Raw genomic sequence first — 20,291 nt, forward strand, 5'->3', positions numbered from 1 at the left:
CTGTCGACTTTCGCAGAAATCGACAAGACAGAAGACGACAAAACCTTCAGGAGGCGTGTTTATCTCGTGCCATAAACTGGAAAGAATACAGAAAAATGGCACAAAACGGCACAAAGCGAAGAAAGATCGCTCATGATTCTGCCGATCATGAGACTCAGGATCAGAATGACTCAAGAAGCGCTCAGAAGTCTTTCTTTAAGAACGCTTCAAATTGGAATCTCGAACAAGACTATGAGACGCGCCCACGCAAAGGCAAGAAGCAAAAAGAGAGCAACAGGCTCCCCATCAAGACAGCCGATGGTCGAATTGAGCAAGCTGAAGGTCAAGACGATGAGACGGCGTCAATTGAGAGCGACACTGAATGGCTAGAAGGCCGCGAGGATGAAGCGGAGGAGGAGCCTGAGGAGGAAGAGGAAGAAGAAAAGGAGCCTGAGATCCCAGAGCCTCAGCAGATTCTCGCAGCACAGGAAGAGCTAGCAAAGATTGCTATGCAAATGAACGAGAACCCAGAGGAACACGTCGGCGCATTCAAGGCCCTCGCCAAGATCGGACAATCTAAGATTATTGCTATCCAGATGCTTGCCCTCATGACCCAAATGTCTGTCTATAAGGATGTTATTCCTGGATACCGTATACGTCCCCAGACTGATAACGGACCCAAAGAAAAGCTATCCAAGGAAGTGCGCACACTGCGACAGTATGAACAAGCTCTCGTTTCTGGATATCAGAACTACATCAAGGAGCTTGCTCGATGCTCCAAGCTTGAGGTCAGGACTGCAAAGGATGGGCAGAGTTTGGCTACCATCGCTATCACTTGTGCCTGCGCTCTCGTCACATCGGTTCCACACTTCAACTTCCGCATAGATTTGCTCAAGATTCTTGTTACGAAGCTCAGCCGGCGCAAGATTAATCAAGATGGCGTCAAGTGTTTAGAGGCTCTTCAGACGCTTTTCAAGGAGGATGAAGAAGGGCGACCGACAAATGATGCGGTGGCTTTACTTTCCAAGATGATGAAGGCTCGCGAGTTCCAGGTCGATGAGAGTGTCGTGAACCTCTTCCTAAGCCTGCGTCTCCTCTCCGAATTCTCGGGTAAGGCATCCAGAGACCATGTCGAGAATGATGATGCACCACTCAAGAGGAAAAAGAAGGAATTTAGAACCAAGCGACATCGAAAGGCGCTTAAGGAACAGAAGGCTTTGGATAAGGACATGGCCAACGCTGATGCATCAGTCAGTCACGAGGAGCGTGATCGTATGCAGTCCGAGACGCTCAAGCTTGTGTTTGCAACCTACTTCCGTATTCTCAAGCTACGCTTGCCTCATCTTATGGGTGCTGTTCTTGAAGGTCTTGCCAAGTACGCCCATCTCATCAACCAGGATTTCTTTGGCGATCTGTTGGAAGCACTCAAGGATCTTATCCGACACAGCGAAGAAGACGCCACTGAGGGTCCCGGTGATGAGGAGGGTAATGAAGATGAAGAAGGCGATGATGATATCCCCATTCGCAACCTAACCCGCGAGGCTCTTCTGTGTACCGTTACAGCATACGCCCTGCTCGAAGGCCAAGACGCTCACAACTCGCGCAACGATCTTCATCTCGACCTCTCCTTCTTTACAACACATCTCTTTAAGTCCCTTCTCACACTCTCAACAAACCCCGATGTCGAGCTGACACGCCCCGCCAACACAACCAACGCAACCACCAAGATCAATGTCCAGACCACAACAGTTCTTCTCCTCCGAGCACTGACGGGTATTCTTCTTCCGCCCTGGAACATTCGATCCGTGCCACCTATGCGACTAGCCGCCTTTTCCAAGCAGCTCATGACAGCAGCACTTCAGCTCCCTGACAAGTCGTGCCAGGCTGTTTTGGTTCTTCTCAGCGACGTAGCGCACACGCACTCGAAGAAGGTCCGTAGTCTATGGAATACTGAGGAGCGCAAGGGAGATGGTCGATATAATCCTGTGAGCGATAGTGTTGAAAGTAGCAACCCGTTTACAGCAACGGTGTGGGAGGGCGAACTGTTAAGGAAGCATTACTCACCTAAAGTCAGAGAGGGTGTCAAGATACTAGAGAAGGGTATGTCCGAGTAGATGGTTTGATGACTGAATACATCAGCGCTGTGCACTTAATTTTGGAATTCAATTCCCACCTATTTAAGAATCATCGAGTAGTTCATGGATTGATAACCAATATATGTTTTACACTCACGTGTATTTTTCTACTGTCTTCTGGTATCAAAAACCAACTATGGGCTTGATTTACATGGTTACATAGAATTAGACGCTCTAGTATCAGTTGAGACGCGTCGGTTCTTGTGCCCTTCGACAATCCTATCCGGAACCTGTGCATACCATATCCTTGCTTCCCTTACTTAGCCCACATAGATGCACCAAGGCCCTTAGTGGGCTTTCTTGGGGCACGAACTACCTCCTCATTGTCGTCAGCAGTGCGCAGGGGCAGCTCGGTCGAGAAGGTGTCATTGAAAGGTGACTTGGCCATGAGTTGACTGGTAGGAGGGCCGGTGATCAAGAGGCCATTGGAAAGATGGGCAACAGGCGTCGCGGTGACCATAATAAGGCCAGCAGAACCAAATGTCTTTGTCGAGGCATGCTGCGTGGCCTCATTACCGTCCAAATCAATTGCCGCTGGAGTCGCATACTGGGCAGGCATGGAAGTGGCTGACGGCGCATGCAGCAATCTGGGCACAAAACCAGGTGCCTGCGGGCGAAGCCCGTGAGACTCTTGTGGACCTTGAAATTCCTTGAAGGCAACGAGATCTTTGGCCTGCATAGATTCGGATTTGGCCTCGGTGAGAGCTTGAATAGAGTCAAGCTTAGTATGCTCCGAAGAAGTTTGCAGATCAGCGAGATCATCATACGTAAGGCCAGACATCCAGCGTTGATGATCGAGAGAGGCAGTTCCAGGTACCTTCTCTGCAGCCTCAGACTTAAGCTCAATCTGAACTTCCTCTAAGGTAATAAGATCTTCCACCTGTGCAGGTTCGCCTCTAGTCACAGTAGGAGTTTGATTAGAGTCGAGCTTAGCCTGCTGTGAGGAAGTTTGCGGAGCAGCGGGACGAAGAACAGTAGACTCAGTCATCTCAGCCTGAGATATAGATACAGAGGGAGTCGAATTAGTAATGAAACTGGCAGCCGATTTGTATGCGGCAGCAATGTCCGCTTTCCCGCTGTTGTTGCGACGCTTGACTATGCAGTCAGGGGGGAGAACACCTATCTTTGCATTTACCTTAAGTTCCAAAAGTTTGTCAGGTGAGTACTTCAAAGGTTCGGCGGTCCTGGAATCATGTATAGCTACCCCTTTCGCTTGGCAATCAGAAACGCCGCCGTCCGATTCATCGTCTGATTTTTGGTTTTGGAATAGTTCCCAAAGACTCTTCTTTTTCGACTCTCTACCAGAAGGATTGATATTCTGAGCTGGCGTCTGGGGATGATCAGCCGTTCCTGCTGTCGAAGCTTTGATAGAAGCTTGGCATGAATCAGTGGCCAAGCCACAGAGGAGATCAAGATTGCTGACTCTTTCAGGGGCCTTGGAAACAGTGGGAGGATTGGTAGATGTGGCGTGAGCCCCAGCTTTCTCGCTCTGCCCCTGAATGAAATTGGAATCTGGCTTGGGAGCCTCCAGAATCACGGCTGCAGTAGGCGGAAGCTTGACCACAGGCTTCTCACTTTCTTTCTGAGCGGGACTGGATGACACCTCCTTTGCCTTAGGAACAGTGGATGCAGTGGATGGAACCTCGGCCTCCCCCTTATGGTCTTGACCCTTGACAAGATTGGAAGACAGCTTGGGAGTTGTATCTCTTCGACTAAGGAAATCAGAAGCTGACGAGCCCAGAATAGCTCCAGCTTTACGATCAAGAGGGTTAGGTAGAAGGGTCGGCGTATAGAACCGATCTTTTGTTGACGGAGTAGTAGAACCGCTTGGGGTTACAGGTGCTGGGCGCGCAGCTTGCATCGATGGGCCTTGAAACAATAAGTTAGTCTAATTGGTTAACGAAACGATTTGTTGGGCTTGGTGCGAAGTTTTCTCAACTCAGGATTGGGCTTTCCCGAGCCTAAGTAGGATGAGAGTCAAAGTCTAGGTACTGACCCGCTCGTTTCTTGGGGATGTTGCTTTGACCCTTGGCCCCAGATTTGGATTTGAACAACAGTTGCAGTGCCTTAGCATCTGACACTTTGCTAGGATCTTGATACCCTCTGTCACTCATGGTTGCTGTGGCCGGTGTAACAACAAGACTCCAGGAGTGTGCGTGGGAGACGGTTTAGAGGCCACTGCAATGAGACGGTGTCAGCTGAGAGATAATAGAAATGAGGCAATCATTCATGCTATAGACCTTTGATAGTGCGACTCACGATGGTATTGAGATTTCAGTCGTAACCAGCAACAACTGTGCGGCGAAGATTGGGGTCTGGCTATACTGGATAGGCGAAAGTTCTGAACTATTCACTATTAACCAACCGAAGGATGGCATTAACATGCGTTTATCACGAAGCAGGCGGATGCTCGACGACAGTGATGTGATCTCTGGAAGACTCAGAGGGGATAGCGACTTGCCTTTGATCTGGAGAAGGGACGCGCTGAGCTTCTGCTGGCCCCAGCCAGCAGAGGAGGGAAAGAAAGAAAGAAAGAAAGAAAGAAAGAAAACAAGAGGCGAGTCTTCTTGATGAGTACCTTACTTGATAGTCTATACCTTGGTTTATGAAGACATGCGGGGAAAAAAGGGAAAAGAGAATCAAAACAAAGGTTCTGATGCGTGCTGATGGAGGAAAGAAGAGCGCGATGGGTGGGGAGGGTGAGAGAAAGCGAAGTAGCCCAGCAACCGCCACAAGTTAGTGGCTATGAGCAGATTTGGTGGATGAAGGAAATAATACCCCTATGAGGATGGTTTTAGTTGGAAGGATTGCGTATAGGCAACAGTACAGAGGAGTGATAGTTGAGTGAAGTCACTGTAGCATCGTCCTTAGGGGGCAGTGCTGTATTGTAATGCGACCAAGCCAAGAGTCCATTAGGTAGCTGCCCTACTGATTAGAAAGCTATCAACAAGACGTAAGTTGCTTGAGTTGTAGCTCTCTCCCAGGAGGAATACAAACGGTTCTGCCCTGATGCTCCTCGGGTTGGTGCGTGTGTGTGTGTGTTCATGCACTCGGGAGCTGCAGGGTTTGGCGCTGTCACATCGTGGGAGGATGAAGTCTATCTACAATACGAGGACCCAATCACTATCTCGGCTTTATATGTGACTCGATGTCCTTCTGCAAACCTCCCTCATGGGTTGCCGGCACCCTTACGGTCGGCTGGTGTTGGATTAGGGCAATGTACGGTGACAGTTGAGGGTCGCGAGAGGGTATCCTGCTTGACATTGCTCACTCTACTCCGCAGCCTTGAATAACAACTTTATTCAAAGATAAAGGGAGAATATGCGCAAAAGATGTCTCCTTCCTGTACTACATTGTGGACAAGTACTTTACTTAAGCACCTCTGGATGGTTTTGGCGTTTGAGATACCTCTGCACTAGGCAGCTACCAATACCGTTCAACAAACAGCTGAGAGGCTAATAAGATGATTCGAATTACTGTATGATACATGCATACCCCCCTGCTTAGGTTATCTGTCTACCTTATTCAACACGCGCTCGCTTGGGTCCCACCGTTGTTTCTATAGCATTAATCTTTGGGGCAAGATATTGTGCATCCGGAGACACATCAAGCCACGAGGCTTCTATTGGCGCGACTTTCTTCATAACAAACTCCTGCAAAACTCCAGCTCCTGGGGAATCCATACAAATAGCTACGGATGAGACCCTTGGCACTCCAAGACAAGAACTCAAGCGTTCAGAGCATGGTCTAGATATGCCTACCAGGCGAATTTTCCTTTCGGGACTAATCTTCCTAGATGCCGCCCCAATCATCTGTGGGAAATGGCAGTTGAATGTTGAGGCATGATCGCCCCGCGCCACAAAGACCATGGAATATTGTCGGTCGGGTTCGTCTCCCATTGATTCAGGATCTTGTCGCGAACACAACTGCAGGTTTCGAGTAATAGAGTTAAGACCGACATCGATGCTGGCTTCTATCTCGGGCATTGGGGGCACTGGAGGTTGTTCTGAATCATGGGCTGTCTTCTTGGCCCCTTTCTCCTTTTGCAATGAACGCTTCCCCTTGGATCTCTTGATTTGTGTCTGACGATACTGTCCAATGGGACTCAAGAGGCTGTGGGTGTTAGAAAGTATTCGTATTGAATTCAATGGCCTTCATGGAAAGATGTGTGTAAGACTCGGCCAAGTTGTAAGCTTGACTTACTCGCATAGCAATTCGAGGATGGTGTCTTGATCTTCTGTCAAGATTGAGGGCCTAATCGTGTGAGACATAAACAGCTTGGGACCTTGAGAGATGATCATACCATGGGACAGTAGAGAAAGGGGTATCAAGCTGGTGCACAACCTTCTTACGGGGGCCTTGGGAAGCGGGAGCGGACATGATGACACTCAGTGACGTGAAAGACGCTGGAAATAACAAACCACCTCCAATCAAACCGCTAATTCCAAGCCACTGAGGGTAATTGAATGTTCATCGAAGGTCAGCGTGGCTACAAGAACGACATGAGAGGCCTGAAAAAGCCCTGCAGCTATTCGCAATAAAATGGAAGGGCGAATAATGTGGGGCAGGATTTTTGACAGGGAGTTGCTTATTAGCGCCGGGTTACATGTCATAGGCCGTAGGAACAAACTCTGAAAAGGCCAGCTGAATGGCGATCTATCACTGACAGGATTTTGGCTAAGGCATGCTTTTGACAGCTGTGAGTAGGTAGGTCTTTACTTACCTGATTTGCAAAGAGTTAATGTTAGATTGCCTCAATGGAATCAATGACTTGGTTAACATTGACGATATGGCTTGCACAACTACGGCAGACAAACGCTGGGAAAGGCCCGAGAATAGGGCATTGTTCAGTTAAGTGGGTGGATCATGAAACCACCTACAGCTTGCCTAGGTACCTAGGTAAGGTAGGCAGGTAGGTGCTAGTTATGGATTAAAGAAGCGATCACAAACCCCCCTTATTCAAATTCTTTTGAAACGGGTGAAAAACAAATTACTGCTGCATGAGGCATGCAATTGATAGGAAACCTGCAGGCGTTGAAAATTAGGCAGCCTAAGGCAGACAGCCGAACATGGTCACAAATCAAATCAAACATGGTTGGTCATCATGGATTGTTGTCGACAAACAGCCGCACAGATTGTGGTTGATCTGGACCTGGAAGAGCTTTACTTCCAAGTTAAGTTACCTACCTGATTCCCACGAATTGAAACGCCCAAATCCTCAGTTAAAGCAATAAATGATGCAGATTTAGGTAAGTTGCTTCTGCCGTCATTTATTCATGATTGAAAGTTGGATGTTTGATGCCCCACCAAAGACGTGATCGCTATCATGACAGCTCTCGCGTGAATGACCTCGAGTACAAAGTTTCATTTTATTTTAACTCTTCGCTTCACGTATTGTTAGGGCTTGGCTGACAATCACTGTGCTTAAGCTTCTCTGATTAAGTTAATAATTAATATTTTTTTTATAAATATATATATACTTCCCCGTTGAATGCTACCGTGGCCTCGAGAATCAATCTGCAGTGTAGGTATAAATGCCAAACTACGGTACCATGGAACCAATCGAGAACGCGTCCTTGATGTAATCGCACTATCCTCACCCCTTTTACCCCGCCCTCCGACAGCAGTTGACATCACGCCCAAGCTGTCTGGAGGTGAGCTCCCCACTAAAAGGATCTCAAGTTTGTGCGGAACAACTGTCAGTGCCAAAAACAACTGCAAGGCAACCGGACACCAATCTTGATCTACCTACCTTACCCAGCATACATCTTAGCTCGACGGCACCAGAGGCCCTCCATTAGAAACCCCCGAAAGCTTCAAGGCTCCGGCACGCACCATTTCATCCCTTACCCAGCGGCCGTGAGGGTTCTCTTATCGTCCTTCCTTCTTCATACTTTACCTTTCCTAAAAACCTCCAAAACTTCCATTACATACCTTACTTCCTCGCATTGGCAAGATCAGAAGGCTGTCTTTTCCAACAATCTTCTCACTCGACAAAGCAGTATCAAAACCTATCGTCTCGTACTAGTTTCCCTGACAAGGCAAGTAAACACAACCCACTTCTTCTCTTTTTCAAACGAATGTTCCCCGTTCCCTTCCAAACCATTCCCATCTTGCTCTGGTCTACTATCTGCACCCCCAGTGCTCCTGTTATAGCGGGGTATCCACACTAGCAAACCGTGAGCGCGCACTGCCAATCCATGCTCCCCCATATCCTGGCCTGAACTAAGGTGCCTACCTATCCTATCCTCAGATCCATCTCAAAAGTCTTATCCATCCAATCCATCCACTTGTTTCTTATCCGCATTACAATCCAAGTCCCAAGAGTAAACAGTATATTCTTCTGGGCAACCATCTTTCATCCGTTCTTGAACGTCAGGACCTCTTATTCGCACACATTTGTCTACGTTTCCCTCCCCCCCGCACTTGTGCTTTAGCTCTGATTCCCTCTTCGAAACCTCTATATCTTCGAGCTTGGGAATCTTGCTATTTTGCCCCGCTACATCTCACAGTTTCTATCAAACCCACATGTTAATTTTGTGCAGCTATCGCCGGGGCGTCTTTCGCGACGGTGTGACGTCTCTGCACCTCCACGCTTTGTCCCCGTTGGCCTCTCTCTACGATTCCGATGGATCCAGCCTCGAGATCTCCCGCCCTCCCAGATCGTGCTGCCTCCGCTGAAGCGAGCTCGACCCGGCCGAATCCCTTTGATGACGGCAACATATCATCTCGCAAGCGCCAACGAACTTCGCTCTCTGGGTCTCCCACCAATTCTCACAGCACAGTGAATCCTGGCCACGACTCTTCTCGCTCCGCCACTCTTGATACTGAACCTGACTTGCCTCGACCTGGCTCGACAGCTGTCGACTCTCACCCAGACTCCGTCGCGCCGAATACTTCAGATCCAGGGTCTCCTGTTTGCGACCCGTTAACAGAGCCGCCATCGAGCATGGCTACTCTTAACCTGAGAAACGCGCCCGAGAACGACTCAACTTCCTCACCACCTCCCCCGAATGTGGCCCAGTTAGTTGCGGCTGAGACTACGGCCTGTGGCTTCAAGGACCAAGTCAAAGAGAGCGTCGAGGATGCCGAAGTCGCTATGGTACCGCCTCCCCAGAACCTCGACACTCCACGGTCCAGCTTCTCGCATTCAGCAAGCCCTCCTATCGAGGTTATCACTGTGCAGTCGGATGATGATATGGCTTCTGATCGCCAGAGTATTGGGGTTTCAATAGTTGACGATGATTCTGTCATGGTCGATCCCATCAATGAATTTCCTTTCAGGGAACCCACAGAGACACTGGAGGGAATGGTGGTGCGGCTCAGCAATTACATTGAAACTCGTAAGGCGCATTCTCTTTTTCCTGGAGGGTCTAGATGCTAACAGCATAGAATCTTCGATCGATGCAGGAGTCATCTACAAACTCCAACAATGGCTTGGACGTTATCTTGATTACATCGCTACTGCCAATCAGCAATTGGTAGTCGATTCATGTCGTCTCAACCTTGTTTTCTGGTTGACCTTCCCACGCATTATTACGGCTATGGCTGCCCACAAGTAAGCCCACTACGCACTTTCCTGTGTACCGAGACTAACGTTGCACAGGCCCCCGTTTCTAGTAGATGATTTGTTACGGCATCCCACGAAGGCCATCTTCTTAGACTACGCCAGGTTGTCGGCATGGTTCGTCAATCAGGATATTCATATGATCAAAGAGTTCATAGCGGAACAGGGAGGTCGGGGCCAGCAGACCTTCGAGCTTTTCTGCCCATGTTATCTTCAGAACCTCCACTCAATCACCAATCCGCTATTGTTAAGCGATGATCAGTACGAGCATTTCGGGGCCTTGTCCACGGCCTTTCTTAAGGCATACCAAGACAGCCCAGGTGGGAGCCTCAGTCGCCTTCTCCAGCTGATAAGGGCATTATTCCAAGTTATCCCTACATATCCCCGGTTGACTAATGACCTTGCACCTATATGCTTAGTCGCGTCAGATATCATGGAGGATTCCTGTAACTTTGTTACTCCCGAAATTGCTTCCAAAAGCAACCAGAAACTTCTAATTGGTCACACATTGCTCGATCTGATATACGAAAGATTGGACATCATGATTGACAAAAGTCCGACGCATCTCATCGCAGACAGTGTTCTTATGATCGTTCAAGCTTTGTCAAATATGATCAACATAGCTCTCAAGGGTGATCACGCAGCTGCAACTCTCATGTTGGAAGAGCACCGCGCAGAGTTTCCAGCAGTGCCTCTCAGATACACTGCTGAAGCGATTTCTTATGAACACCGCTTTCGATTCTTGATCAAACTGATAAAGTCAAGCCAAATGCAACTTCGATTTCAAGGCATGACACAAATGTGCAAAGAGCTTATTGCCTTCTGGAAAAGGCATTACGAAAGTAAAGCCGATGATGGAAGCCATTATGTCGAACACATTGCGGAATACCTGATCCGGACCGGATTTATCGACTATCTACTGGGCGCCAACTGCCATCCTGAAATTATTGTTGAGGGTGCCAACATTATTGGCTTCATCATTGTGACGAGAAGGTACCGAAGGATGCATATCGATAGGGTTTGGGAGGGCATTGCTTCCAGGCAAGACCCCCGTACCGCTGACGCTCTGGCCCGCATGGTCATTCAAATCGCGCATCTTTTCGACGACGACGGGTTTTTGCTTCTCTGTGAGAAGTTCCAAACTCTCCCCATAGACGCATTTACGCCCGTCATCCGAATGCTCTGGGAGGGTGTCATGAAGCATATGGCAGACAAATGTTCGTTAGACCGTCCTCTCGTTGTCCAACCGTACAATTTATGTCTGCGTTTGTTGAGGGATTCGTCTGTTTGTGCATCCGGATCGCAAGTCATGTATCCTGACATCCAACAAGCAGCAATGCAGAAACTCAGAGAGCTCCTGAGGTGCGGCCCAAATACTGAAGGGCAGCAACAGCTCTATCTTGGTTGTCTTCAAGATCTTGCAAATAAGTCTGCAACAACCTTGGGAAGCCTTTGGTGTTTGTTCATCGCATTACGGTCGAGGAACTTGAGCCAAGAGATGCACTGGCTAGTAGAACACCATGACTTGACAAGACTCGTAATTGAAGAGTTGGAACATGCTATTGGTGCTGGCCAGGCGGCAGGTATTCTGGCGGTTCTCTCGTGCTCTGTCAACCAACCTCGGAAAGAGTTCATTGCCAACCTCATCCAGCTTGAGCCACTGTCAATCACCGAGGACCTTGGTGTCAAACTATGGGGTATGTTGGTAGGGCCAATTTCCCTTTCACCAGACGATAGGCGGGTGGGCTGGGAAATCTTGAACAGTCTCCATCGGAGGAACAACAATGGTAATCCTTTCCTTCAAGCTTGTCTGACCTACCATCTTCCAGCCCTTTCGTCCGAATACTTCTGTGAGGGTATGCTTGACTTTCTTCGAATTGAGATCCTCCCACGCCTCAACGACAATTTAAACCTTGCTCTCGATGACCCAGAGGCAGTTGCTACTAGTGGCATTGAACAATTGTGGCGCCTAATTCTCGAGGCCGAAGATGAGACTCTAGTAGACAGGGCCATACGAACTCTCGCAGTTGATATCTATATCGACAGTCGATTTTTCAACTCTATTTCAACTCAGCGAGCACAATCTGTCCATCTGAAGCTAGCTAGCCGATGCTTAGAGCAGCTGAAAAGTGCTGCCCAGGAGCTGAGAAATGCAAGCCAAGGCACGAACAGCGATGACCAAGTCGTGGTTACCGCAATTACGCAACGGCAGCTACGGCAGCAAGAAAGGGTTTTCACCCGTTCGTTGAAGTTTCTCCGCTATATTCTTGAAGCACACCAGTCGAAGCCATCCTTGTCCGCACCTGATCTACGAACACTGATCCCGCAAGCCTCCCACGAGGTCCAAGGAGATTCTGCGGGCCTGAAGTATCAGTCCTTTGACGGCGACCAGCAGACTGACATCAAGCCACTTGTCATTGGGAAAGCGAACACGGCAGCCTCGCTCCTCGCTAGTTTGCGGCAAGAGACTGGGTTCGAGAACTATCGGATTTACTACCGAGGCCGGCCATTCTTGCCGAGTGAGCAAGATATATGCAGATCCTTAGAAGATCTATGTGTGCATGATGGCCTTATACTGGTCAGACGTGAAGAGGGTGGCCCCGCCCTCTCCAACAGGGTCAGGCCGGGCGCTTCACCACTAGAGATTGAGATTTCCGCCCACTTTGACGAGATGTGGGAGTATTTGAGCATGGATGAATCACTGGCACAAGAGGCAAGTACCCGCACGTTGGCGATCGGAACTTCGACTGACCCTTCCAGATTTACTACTTTCTCATCAAGCTGCCCACAGATGGTCACTTCATGAGGTTGATCGGCAGTGAAACAACGTCATCTAAAGATATCTTTCCTTCTGGCCAGCCCTTCAAATCTCTTTACGCTGTCCATGCGTTGATCGAATATGCTGAGACCCTCCTCCCTAGCCAACTGATCAGTCATCTTAATGATGCGACCACTGGCTCAGGGCCCGATCCTGTGATCCTTCCCGAGGCTCTCAAGACACCAATATCCTTCATCGTACAAGCAATCTCGGATGAGGACATTTTCAATGGCGCTTCGGTACTCCTGCGGCTAAAGTTGGCGTCTACTTTGCTCCATGCCGTTCGGCAGTTTCTTGACAGTATGTTCACTCATCAAACATACATTATTCGGCCTAACAAAGTTACAGGAGTCGGCACCCTCAGAGGTTCGGCACCGCCACAGGGGCTCCCCCTTCCTGACCCGAACAGGTTGGTGAAAATGTTGTCGTATGCCATAGACTGCCCGGGCGACATCCCTTCTCCGGTCATAGCAGGAGCGCTTGTCATCTGTCTTCGGTTGAGCATGCTTGATGACAAGTTTTGGGCTGAGCTCAGCACAAACCCCGACTTTAACGATATCCTGCATCGCCTTCTACTTATCGATTCCCGCCAGACTATGAGATCACTTTCTGCGAAACTAGTTGAAGAACTTTTTACTGTTATGAGTACTGCCACTCTCATTAGTGAGACTGACTATGAAACTTCAGTTAGATCCCGTGAGTGCTCAATGGCGGAGTATTTCTGGAAGGTCACCAGCGCCATGGTCAGACAGACGACTGTATTTCCCAGCCAGTGCGAAGAACTCTTGAAATTGGTTTATTTTCTCGTTGTGAAAATCAACGCGCGGTCGCCTGAGTTGTTGAACATTGAGAAGTTTGCCTCTCAAATTAGCCAGCTTCTTCTTGAGCATACTACGACCGAGGTAAGCCCAGTCACCGTCTCGTCATAACGATATTGTGCAAGATAGCTGACCGCATGATCATTAGACTATTGGGTCATCAAGTGTAGATGATTCACTCGCGAGAGGTCTATCGTCACTGTTGCACATTTGTCTCCAGCTAGATAACTCAGTCGCCCAGTCCAAAACACTTCCTAGGTATTATACTGCATCTTTGAAGCCCCGAATATATGCTGACCTAGCCCAGTAACCTCGCAATGTCACTTGTTTGGAAGCACTTATACCCTCCTAAAGGCCAGCGAAGTGGGCAGCCTGTACCCAAAGTGATCCTTAACGAAGAGACTCGAGCGAAACTTTCAGATGTGCTATTCACTCTTGTGAAACATGACCAGAAGAAGATGGTGGTGGTTGTGGAAGCTCTCGACCAACAAGTTCCATTCTTCGAAGATGAAGAGGGTATGTACTATGTTGTAGTAAAAATGTGAATACTGACATCAGTTCCAGACGACCACTACATCTACGATCTCACTTACCATTTCGACCGACACAGAGCTCTTCGGGCCTCTTGTGGGTATGCTGGTTTGCTGAATTTGTCCAACACTTGTTATCTCAACTCCTTGATGACACAACTCTTCATGAATACTACGTTTAGGCGTTTCATCCTCGGCTGCCGCATCAATGATCCTGCAAACAGCCAGCAACTCCTGTCCTACACCCAGAAACTGTTCGGTCATATGCAGGAGAGCTACCGTCGCTTCGTTGATCCATCAAATTTCGTCCATTCCATCAAAACATACGACGACGCATTGATTGACATTCACAATCAGATGGACGTCGACGAGTTTTACAATCTACTACTTGATCGCTGGGAGACTCAGCTTTCTGGCCACGATGAAAAGCGGGTCATAAAATCGTTCTATGGTGGTCAGCTTGTGCAACAAGTCAAGTCAAAAGAGTGCGAACATATTTCGGAGCGACTCGAGCCATTTTCTGCAATTCAGTGTGATATCAAGGGAAAAGGCACATTAGCAGAAAGCCTCCAGGCATATGTGGATGGCGAGGTCATGGAAGGAGGTACGTAAAGTCTCTTAGTAAGAAAACAGGAGATGCTGACCGAATAACCAGACAACAAGTACAAATGCTCAACATGCGACCGCCATGTTGACGCAGTCAAAAGGTATTGGCCTCCCTCCCGGCGTGATGCCTCATAGTAGCTAATGTTTCACAGGGCCTGTCTCAAAGATGTTCCCGACAATGTCATATTCCATTTGAAAAGGTTTGATTTCAACCTGCGTACCTTGCAGAGAAACAAGATCAATGATTATTTCTCCTTTCCGGATCAAATTGATATGCGACCATATACCATTGAGCATCTCAGTAACCCAAAGAGCGACATCGAGGAGGACATCTTCGAACTAGTAGGTGTCCTCGTCCACGCAGGCACCGCTGAATCCGGACACTACTACTCATACATTCGCGAGCGTCCCTCCTCAAGTAATCGGCCCTCGTGGGTGGAATTCAACGATGACTTAGTAACTCCATGGGACCCTGCGCAAATGGAATACTCCACATTTGGAGGTCCGGATCACCGTCCCATATACGATACTAACGGCATTTTGTACGACAAGAACTATAGCGCCTATATGCTGTTTTACCAGCGTTCTTCGTCTTTGCGCGCGGAACAGGAAAAGATGCTGGCCCTTGCCATTCCGGCACCCCTTCGCGTTGGCGTGCCAGACCACCTTGCAGACCATCTCTCAGACGAGAATACAAATATCCTCCGCCGCCATTGTATTTACGACCCGAGCAATGTCAAACTTGTTCAAGTTCTGTTTCGTCAGTCACGACAGCACTGCAGATCCATTGGCAGAAGCGAAAAGAATTCGAGTATCAACAGCTTCATGGCCATGCGTAATCAAGAGCATGGACTTCAGGATCTTGCCATGCGAACGCTCAATGGTAACTTAGATCAGGTTGTCACAAGGACTAAGGACACTCCAGATTTCCTCTCATACGAAGAGATTATCGACGACGCAGTCACGTCATGCGAACGGTGTGCTTTTTCCTTCTATGAGTACTTTAATCAGCATCCGAGCGCTCTTCGCATGCTTTTGCAGCGTAATCCAGATCAACTAGTGCGGAGCAAGATCAGGAACCTTTTCAAGGTTGCAGTCACCAAGATCTCGAAGGCTCTGCCCAATGTTTACGATCCGGAGATTCGATACAAGTTGGTTCATGATGCTGACGGAGATGAGACACTCTCTGAACCTGATGCTCCCCATCGCTCCGTTATTGATGGTGTAATGATGATATTCCAACACCTTTGGAAATTCTTCCATATCCACATTAGAGCCTGGGACGAATACTTCGGAGCTGTTCTAGACTTTGCTGAGATGGGTCATCGGGAAACCGGATATGTCTTGGCCGCGAACTTCCTAGCGAGCGCTATCAGAATCATTTCTGCTGATCCGCTCCAGGAACTCAGTGGGAACTGGGCCAGAATGCTTCAAGGTGTCATTAGGCGGAATAATACTACAAAACCTACCTCGTATGTATCGATTATCAAACTGGTCAACCACTTGATGAGTCAGATGAGGCCGCAAATAGGAGCCGAATATGTCGAAGATCCGACAGAGCGTGTATCACAACTGGTCGAGGCCTTCAGCTGGACGTCCGAAGAGGTGGATCTTATTTACAGCAGTCCAAACGGTTCCTATACCAGCCTGTTTGTTGAAAAGCTCCTTACCCTCGATCAGGAACACGCAGGCTGCAACAATATCATCAGAATCTTGACAAGGCTGGACAACAGTATGGATGAAAAAGTACTCGGGACCTTGAAGCTATGTATTCGTGGTGAGACTTCGACCCAGGCCATGGATCCGTTTCTGCGGGCTTCTATCACGTACCTTGAAAGTACAGAACAGCTCAGCAACGCCAAGGACATGATTGAACACGTATATATGCAAGCGAAAAGCCTTCAAAACACCGAGGGGGTGTATTTTGTTCAGCTCTTCAGAACAGCATTGGATCTCCACCAACAAGACAGGGAGTTTTGCAAGGCGGTTCGCACGTTCAGCCGTGGCCTCATCCCAAAGTGGGTACCTTTTCTCCTCGCAAGCCCTGAAGAACAAGTGCGCCGGAGCACAGATGACTTTTTAGTTTGCGAGTTGGGTAAGATTGATGTTGGTGCTACCAGTGACCGTGATGTCACCTTGGATGATCAAGTCTCGATCAAACAGATGATAAAGCAAATCGGCCTTATGTGTCTCCTGTATCTCAGGGACCACCATGTGCGCAGACGAGCTCAAATGAGTCGGGAGATTGCAGACAAGTTCTTGAAGGTAATTGAGGGATGTGCAGCTACGGCTGTGGCAACAACCCCGGATACACAAACCGAGCTAGATGTGGAATTCCTCACATTGCAGGAAGGTAGGTCATTTTCTCTACAATTTTATCCAGTATCATCAACCAAAAGGCTCACATGATTCACAGATGTTTTGAATCCCTTCCGCAGGCTAATTGTTGACGAACTGGAGGAAGATGGGTCCGGTATGTTACAGTCGCTCAGCGACTCCAACACAATCATAACAGACTTGAGGTGACGGCTGACGTTGGGCAAAGACTGGGAAGGATCCTGCGGGTCATCTGAACAACTTGATGACATTGTTGAGATGAACATTCCAGGAATGAACGAAATAAACGATCTGGAGCAGATGTCATGAGGTTGGGATTGTGCCCAAGGAATTTAGACGAATCACCGCGGTTGCTCGAAACCAGAATATTACAACAGACATGGACACGGACAAGCGGTCACGGACAAGGAAGGAAAGGCGTTTAGTGGAAGCTGGATGGTTTCTTATTCTGAGCTTATTGATGGTTTGCTTTGACTAGACCCTAGCTTAAAGGATGAGTGGGCAATGGATGGTTTATCAGGCTCAAAACATCACTGTACAGTCATGGTATCGAGGCAGAAGCGAGTGTTTCTGGAGCAAATTTGCATAGCAAGGAGTGATGGCGTCATGGAAAATAAGATGAATAGGATGAGGGAGTTATGACTGAAACAGGCAGAGAAAGAGACAAGCTCCCAGTCTGTTCCTTAAAGCCAGGACAGTATGAGACTCATCAGCTGACGGATAGCCTGCCGGGTCAACGAATACACGACTACATGATCATGATAGCCAGGTAGATGATCCGATAAGCCGCGGGGCATCTCCTAGCGAACTCGGTGACCTTGAATGAATTCACAGCCAGATTAGAATAGAGTTGTGTTTGTTACCGCCAGGTGAAGTGAGGATGGCGCCATGTGATTCTATGAATAGCGACCTGAGAATAGCCTCTGATTAACGGGAGCCCCAAGCCGCGCGACAGGCGAATGGGGGAAATCCTGACCATCGTTATCCATTTCCGCACGCGAATTGGACTGGGAGACCCTGATCCAAGCAATGAAGGTCCAGGTCATGACGGTACCGACAGGCCAGGCTGGCGGCTGGCTGAAAAGCTATCTTTAGCCACCGGATCAAAATGGTGGCCAGCCTTAGCACGCCAATGCTACGATGCCATTCCACAGATATGCGAAAATTCGCAAGTTTAGAAACATGTCTTTATAGATGAAACAGCGGGTCTCTGATCTGGAGATGTGTTTCTGCTTGTCCTAGATACGGTTGAAGCGTTTCAAGCGAGATGTTTTGTTTGGTTTGGTTTGGTTTGGTTTGGTTTGATTCACGATAACTATGGAAGAAGCCGATGTTTCAGCAACATATTATTCATACATGTGCTCCATGCCCATCTTGGGCTGCTCGGTCCATTGAAAGATATCTAGGATCTCAGTGTTGTTATCTAGCTATCGAGATATTTTGACCCGGGAGACGGGAACTGTTGGTTCACGTTCACACCCCGACTGCCGAGATCAGGAGCAGCGATCTTGGTGTCGAAGTTGGTGTAGGGAGGAAACGCAGGAACAGAACGGGGGAGTGGTGTTGATGGACAAGGATAAGAGACTGTTTTTAGAACAAGGGAGAATACATACAGTGTATTCAGGCCTATGATATTTTGTTTCCGCTAGATTATGGAGGTCTGATCGTTGAGCTTCTCACTATAAACGTGATCAATATTAAACTATTAGTTAATTAATACAAGTGATATCCCCTGCTCGATCAAAATCTGCGAGTTCATCGTCACACTCACATGCATACAGCCACTCACATGCCTTGCCAGGCCGCCAACTACCTTCTAAATTAAGTATAAGGCTAGAGCTGGCCAATCACGGCCCTTTCTGTCAACCCCGCCAGCAGCTCAAAATAGTAGCCGAGCTGCCACTAATGCACGTTAGCCGCCGAGATCCTTTCACTAAACCGCATTGGTCACTCACAGCGGGGCTGCATTTTGATGTAAACCACCAGAGGTAAATCACCGCTTATGATCAACTGCGACTGATTGATGCTGCAATTTCCCTTTCTTCAACACACGACAACGGAGCCTTACTCATCTTGGCACGCCTCCGTTTCATGTTCCCCCCATGTCCACATCCACCGAGGTTATCAGGCGGGCCGCTCAGTGAGAGGCCACCAGGGGGAGGGGAAAAGTGACTGGATGGTGAAACATAAACAAGCTGCCTTTGGTTCTTTTTTTAGATAGACATGTCCGGGGAAGAATAAGCTCGGGCGCGGTCATCTCTTTTAATACTCTTTTCGTCCACTTGTTGCTCTCTGCTCTTGAAACTTTTCTGACGCAGGATCACGACGACGACGGGTTCACAATACCATCAAGTTTGAGAGGATATCACAGCTGCTGTGCGGCTTTTTGCTCGGTTCGGTCACCTTGTTATATCTTCTCATCTTTTTTCGTTTCTCTCTTCTCAGTGTACCTCGTTGCTTGTTAGTTTTCTTCGTTCTTCGCTAGATCAGACCAGGCCAGGTCAAGTCGTCCTATTTACTGAAGCACAACTTCACAACTTCCAAATGTCGCTCAAGGATAGGATCTCGTCACCCCTCGAGGCTGGTACCTCAATCCTCGATGCCCATCACCTGCCACCGCATCTGGCACCGGCTCTCGAGCATGTATCTTCGCGTCTGGCCCGCAAGTCGCAACATATCACGCTTGTCGTAGCCCGTCGGGATTATCAACTCCCTTCTGTTGTGCCTCCCAAGGGTCTGCTGACTCCGACGACTCCTTCACCACTATCTCCTGGTCTTCGGTTGAACCTCTCTCAGGGTCCTGTCTCCAGGCTCAAATCGCTGGTGAGAACTGGTTCTTCAACATCCCTGCGGTCGATGAATTCTCCGCGGAGTGCTTTGTCTTCACCCGGTCAGGTCCCCCCGCTTGAAGCGTCCAGCCCTCGGTTCAGATGGCCTCTTTCACCATCCACGCCAATGTCTCCTCCTCCCATGACACCTTGCACCGCATCATCGACGACCACAGATACCATGAGCTCTATGATGAGCGCATCGTCAGGCTTCGGTATGCGACTTATCCACACCAACGAGCTCCACCCTAGGTCCGAAAAGATCCTCAACTCAATTTTGACCAAGACGGAGAAGAAGTTCGCGATAGGGTAAGACACCTCAGTTTTCCATAGAACCTAACTAACTCACCAAAGCACTGAGTGGCTATCACCTGCTGTCAGAGCTTCCTCATGCGGGCTCACGAACCAGCTCATCCATAGCTCCATCATCCAGAACGAGGTCCTTTTCTGCTCCGAAGGCCTCACAGTTCTATCACTTGATAGATTGTACAGTCTCAAGAGTGCCTTGTCCAGCTATTCCAAAACGAAATCCCACCTCCGTCTCGAAGACGCCGTTGACGAACTCCGACGTATCATACTGGTAACCAATGGTTGCCAAGGTTTCGAAAACCGCCATCCTCCGATCGTATGACTGGCTGAGTGTGTCTAATTGGGCACTTGTGGACCTTGATCG

The 20,291-nt window shown here is 48.7% G+C and overlaps 5 protein-coding genes across 8 annotated transcripts in view; 3 read left to right on the forward strand and 2 right to left on the reverse strand.

The window, feature by feature from the left end:
- The first annotated feature begins 15 nt into the window (after positions 1-15).
- FOXG_09436 (uncharacterized protein) lies at positions 16-2,227 on the forward strand. The gene has a single exon (XM_018388591.1). It carries the CDS (start codon positions 96-98, stop codon positions 2,091-2,093), a length of 1,998 nt encoding a protein of 665 aa, XP_018246683.1. The 5' UTR covers positions 16-95; the 3' UTR covers positions 2,094-2,227.
- A 143-nt stretch (positions 2,228-2,370) lies between these two features.
- Positions 2,371-4,656, reverse strand: FOXG_09437 (uncharacterized protein; the record flags this gene model as incomplete). Its single annotated transcript, XM_018388592.1, has 4 exons — positions 4,576-4,656; positions 4,374-4,460; positions 4,111-4,292; positions 2,371-3,983 (listed from the first exon to the last, which is right to left on the reverse strand). The coding sequence occupies exons 3-4, from the start codon at positions 4,226-4,228 to the stop codon at positions 2,371-2,373; spliced, it is 1,731 nt and encodes a 576-aa protein (XP_018246684.1). The 5' UTR covers positions 4,229-4,292; positions 4,374-4,460; positions 4,576-4,656.
- An 833-nt stretch (positions 4,657-5,489) lies between these two features.
- Positions 5,490-6,756, reverse strand: FOXG_09438 (uncharacterized protein). Its single transcript, XM_018388593.1, has 3 exons — positions 6,418-6,756; positions 6,318-6,368; positions 5,490-6,227 (listed from the first exon to the last, which is right to left on the reverse strand). Exons 1-3 carry the CDS (start codon positions 6,492-6,494, stop codon positions 5,636-5,638), a joined length of 720 nt encoding a protein of 239 aa, XP_018246685.1. The 5' UTR covers positions 6,495-6,756; the 3' UTR covers positions 5,490-5,635.
- A 1,320-nt stretch (positions 6,757-8,076) lies between these two features.
- FOXG_09439 (uncharacterized protein) lies at positions 8,077-17,677 on the forward strand. 4 transcript variants are annotated; one of them, XM_018388595.1, is made up of 13 exons: positions 8,077-8,155; positions 8,660-9,457; positions 9,507-9,672; positions 9,721-12,394; positions 12,442-12,799; positions 12,848-13,401; positions 13,466-13,575; positions 13,625-13,833; positions 13,882-14,451; positions 14,503-14,554; positions 14,606-16,806; positions 16,870-16,926; positions 16,999-17,659. In XM_018388595.1, the coding sequence occupies exons 2-13, from the start codon at positions 8,743-8,745 to the stop codon at positions 17,097-17,099; spliced, it is 7,767 nt and encodes a 2,588-aa protein (XP_018246687.1). In that variant the 5' UTR covers positions 8,077-8,155; positions 8,660-8,742; the 3' UTR covers positions 17,100-17,659. The 4 variants fall into 4 exon arrangements, with proteins under 4 accessions (XP_018246687.1, XP_018246689.1, XP_018246686.1 ...); XM_018388597.1 differs by having other exon boundaries at positions 16,870-17,659; XM_018388594.1 differs by lacking the exon at positions 8,077-8,155 and having other exon boundaries at positions 8,350-9,457; positions 16,999-17,677.
- A 1,657-nt stretch (positions 17,678-19,334) lies between these two features.
- FOXG_09440 (uncharacterized protein) overlaps positions 19,335-20,291 on the forward strand; it is a gene marked incomplete at both ends in the record, with an annotated part of 1,582 nt that continues 625 nt past the window's right edge. The window contains 2 exons of the mRNA XM_018388598.1: positions 19,335-19,927; positions 19,973-20,243. Coding sequence (XP_018246690.1) covers positions 19,335-19,927; positions 19,973-20,243 — 864 coding nt within the window. The remainder of the gene's footprint in view (positions 19,928-19,972; positions 20,244-20,291) is intronic.

The sequence above is a fragment of the Fusarium oxysporum genome, chromosome 9 (genome assembly GCF_000149955.1).
Source record: "Fusarium oxysporum f. sp. lycopersici 4287 chromosome 9, whole genome shotgun sequence".
Classification (NCBI taxonomy): domain Eukaryota; kingdom Fungi; phylum Ascomycota; class Sordariomycetes; order Hypocreales; family Nectriaceae; genus Fusarium; species Fusarium oxysporum.

What these genes read in the sequence shown, in the direction of transcription:
- FOXG_09439 (XM_018388595.1), top strand. Translation starts at nt 8,743, where the DNA reads ATGGATCCAGCCTCGAGATCTCCCGCCCTCCCAGATCGTGCTGCCTCC. An exon ending in CAGTCCAAAACACTTCCTAG is followed by an intron (nt 13,576 to 13,624) that starts GTATTATACTGC and finishes GACCTAGCCCAG; the next exon opens with TAACCTCGCAATGTCACTTG. An exon ending in ATTCTTCGAAGATGAAGAGG is followed by an intron (nt 13,834 to 13,881) that starts GTATGTACTATG and finishes CATCAGTTCCAG; the next exon opens with ACGACCACTACATCTACGAT.
- FOXG_09438 (XM_018388593.1), bottom strand. Translation starts at nt 6,494, where the DNA reads ATGTCCGCTCCCGCTTCCCAAGGCCCCCGTAAGAAGGTTGTGCACCAG. An exon ending in CCTTTCTCTACTGTCCCATG is followed by an intron (nt 6,369 to 6,417) that starts GTATGATCATCT and finishes TCACACGATTAG; the next exon opens with GCCCTCAATCTTGACAGAAG. An exon ending in ATCCTCGAATTGCTATGCGA is followed by an intron (nt 6,228 to 6,317) that starts GTAAGTCAAGCT and finishes TAACACCCACAG; the next exon opens with CCTCTTGAGTCCCATTGGAC.
- FOXG_09436 (XM_018388591.1), top strand. Translation starts at nt 96, where the DNA reads ATGGCACAAAACGGCACAAAGCGAAGAAAGATCGCTCATGATTCTGCC.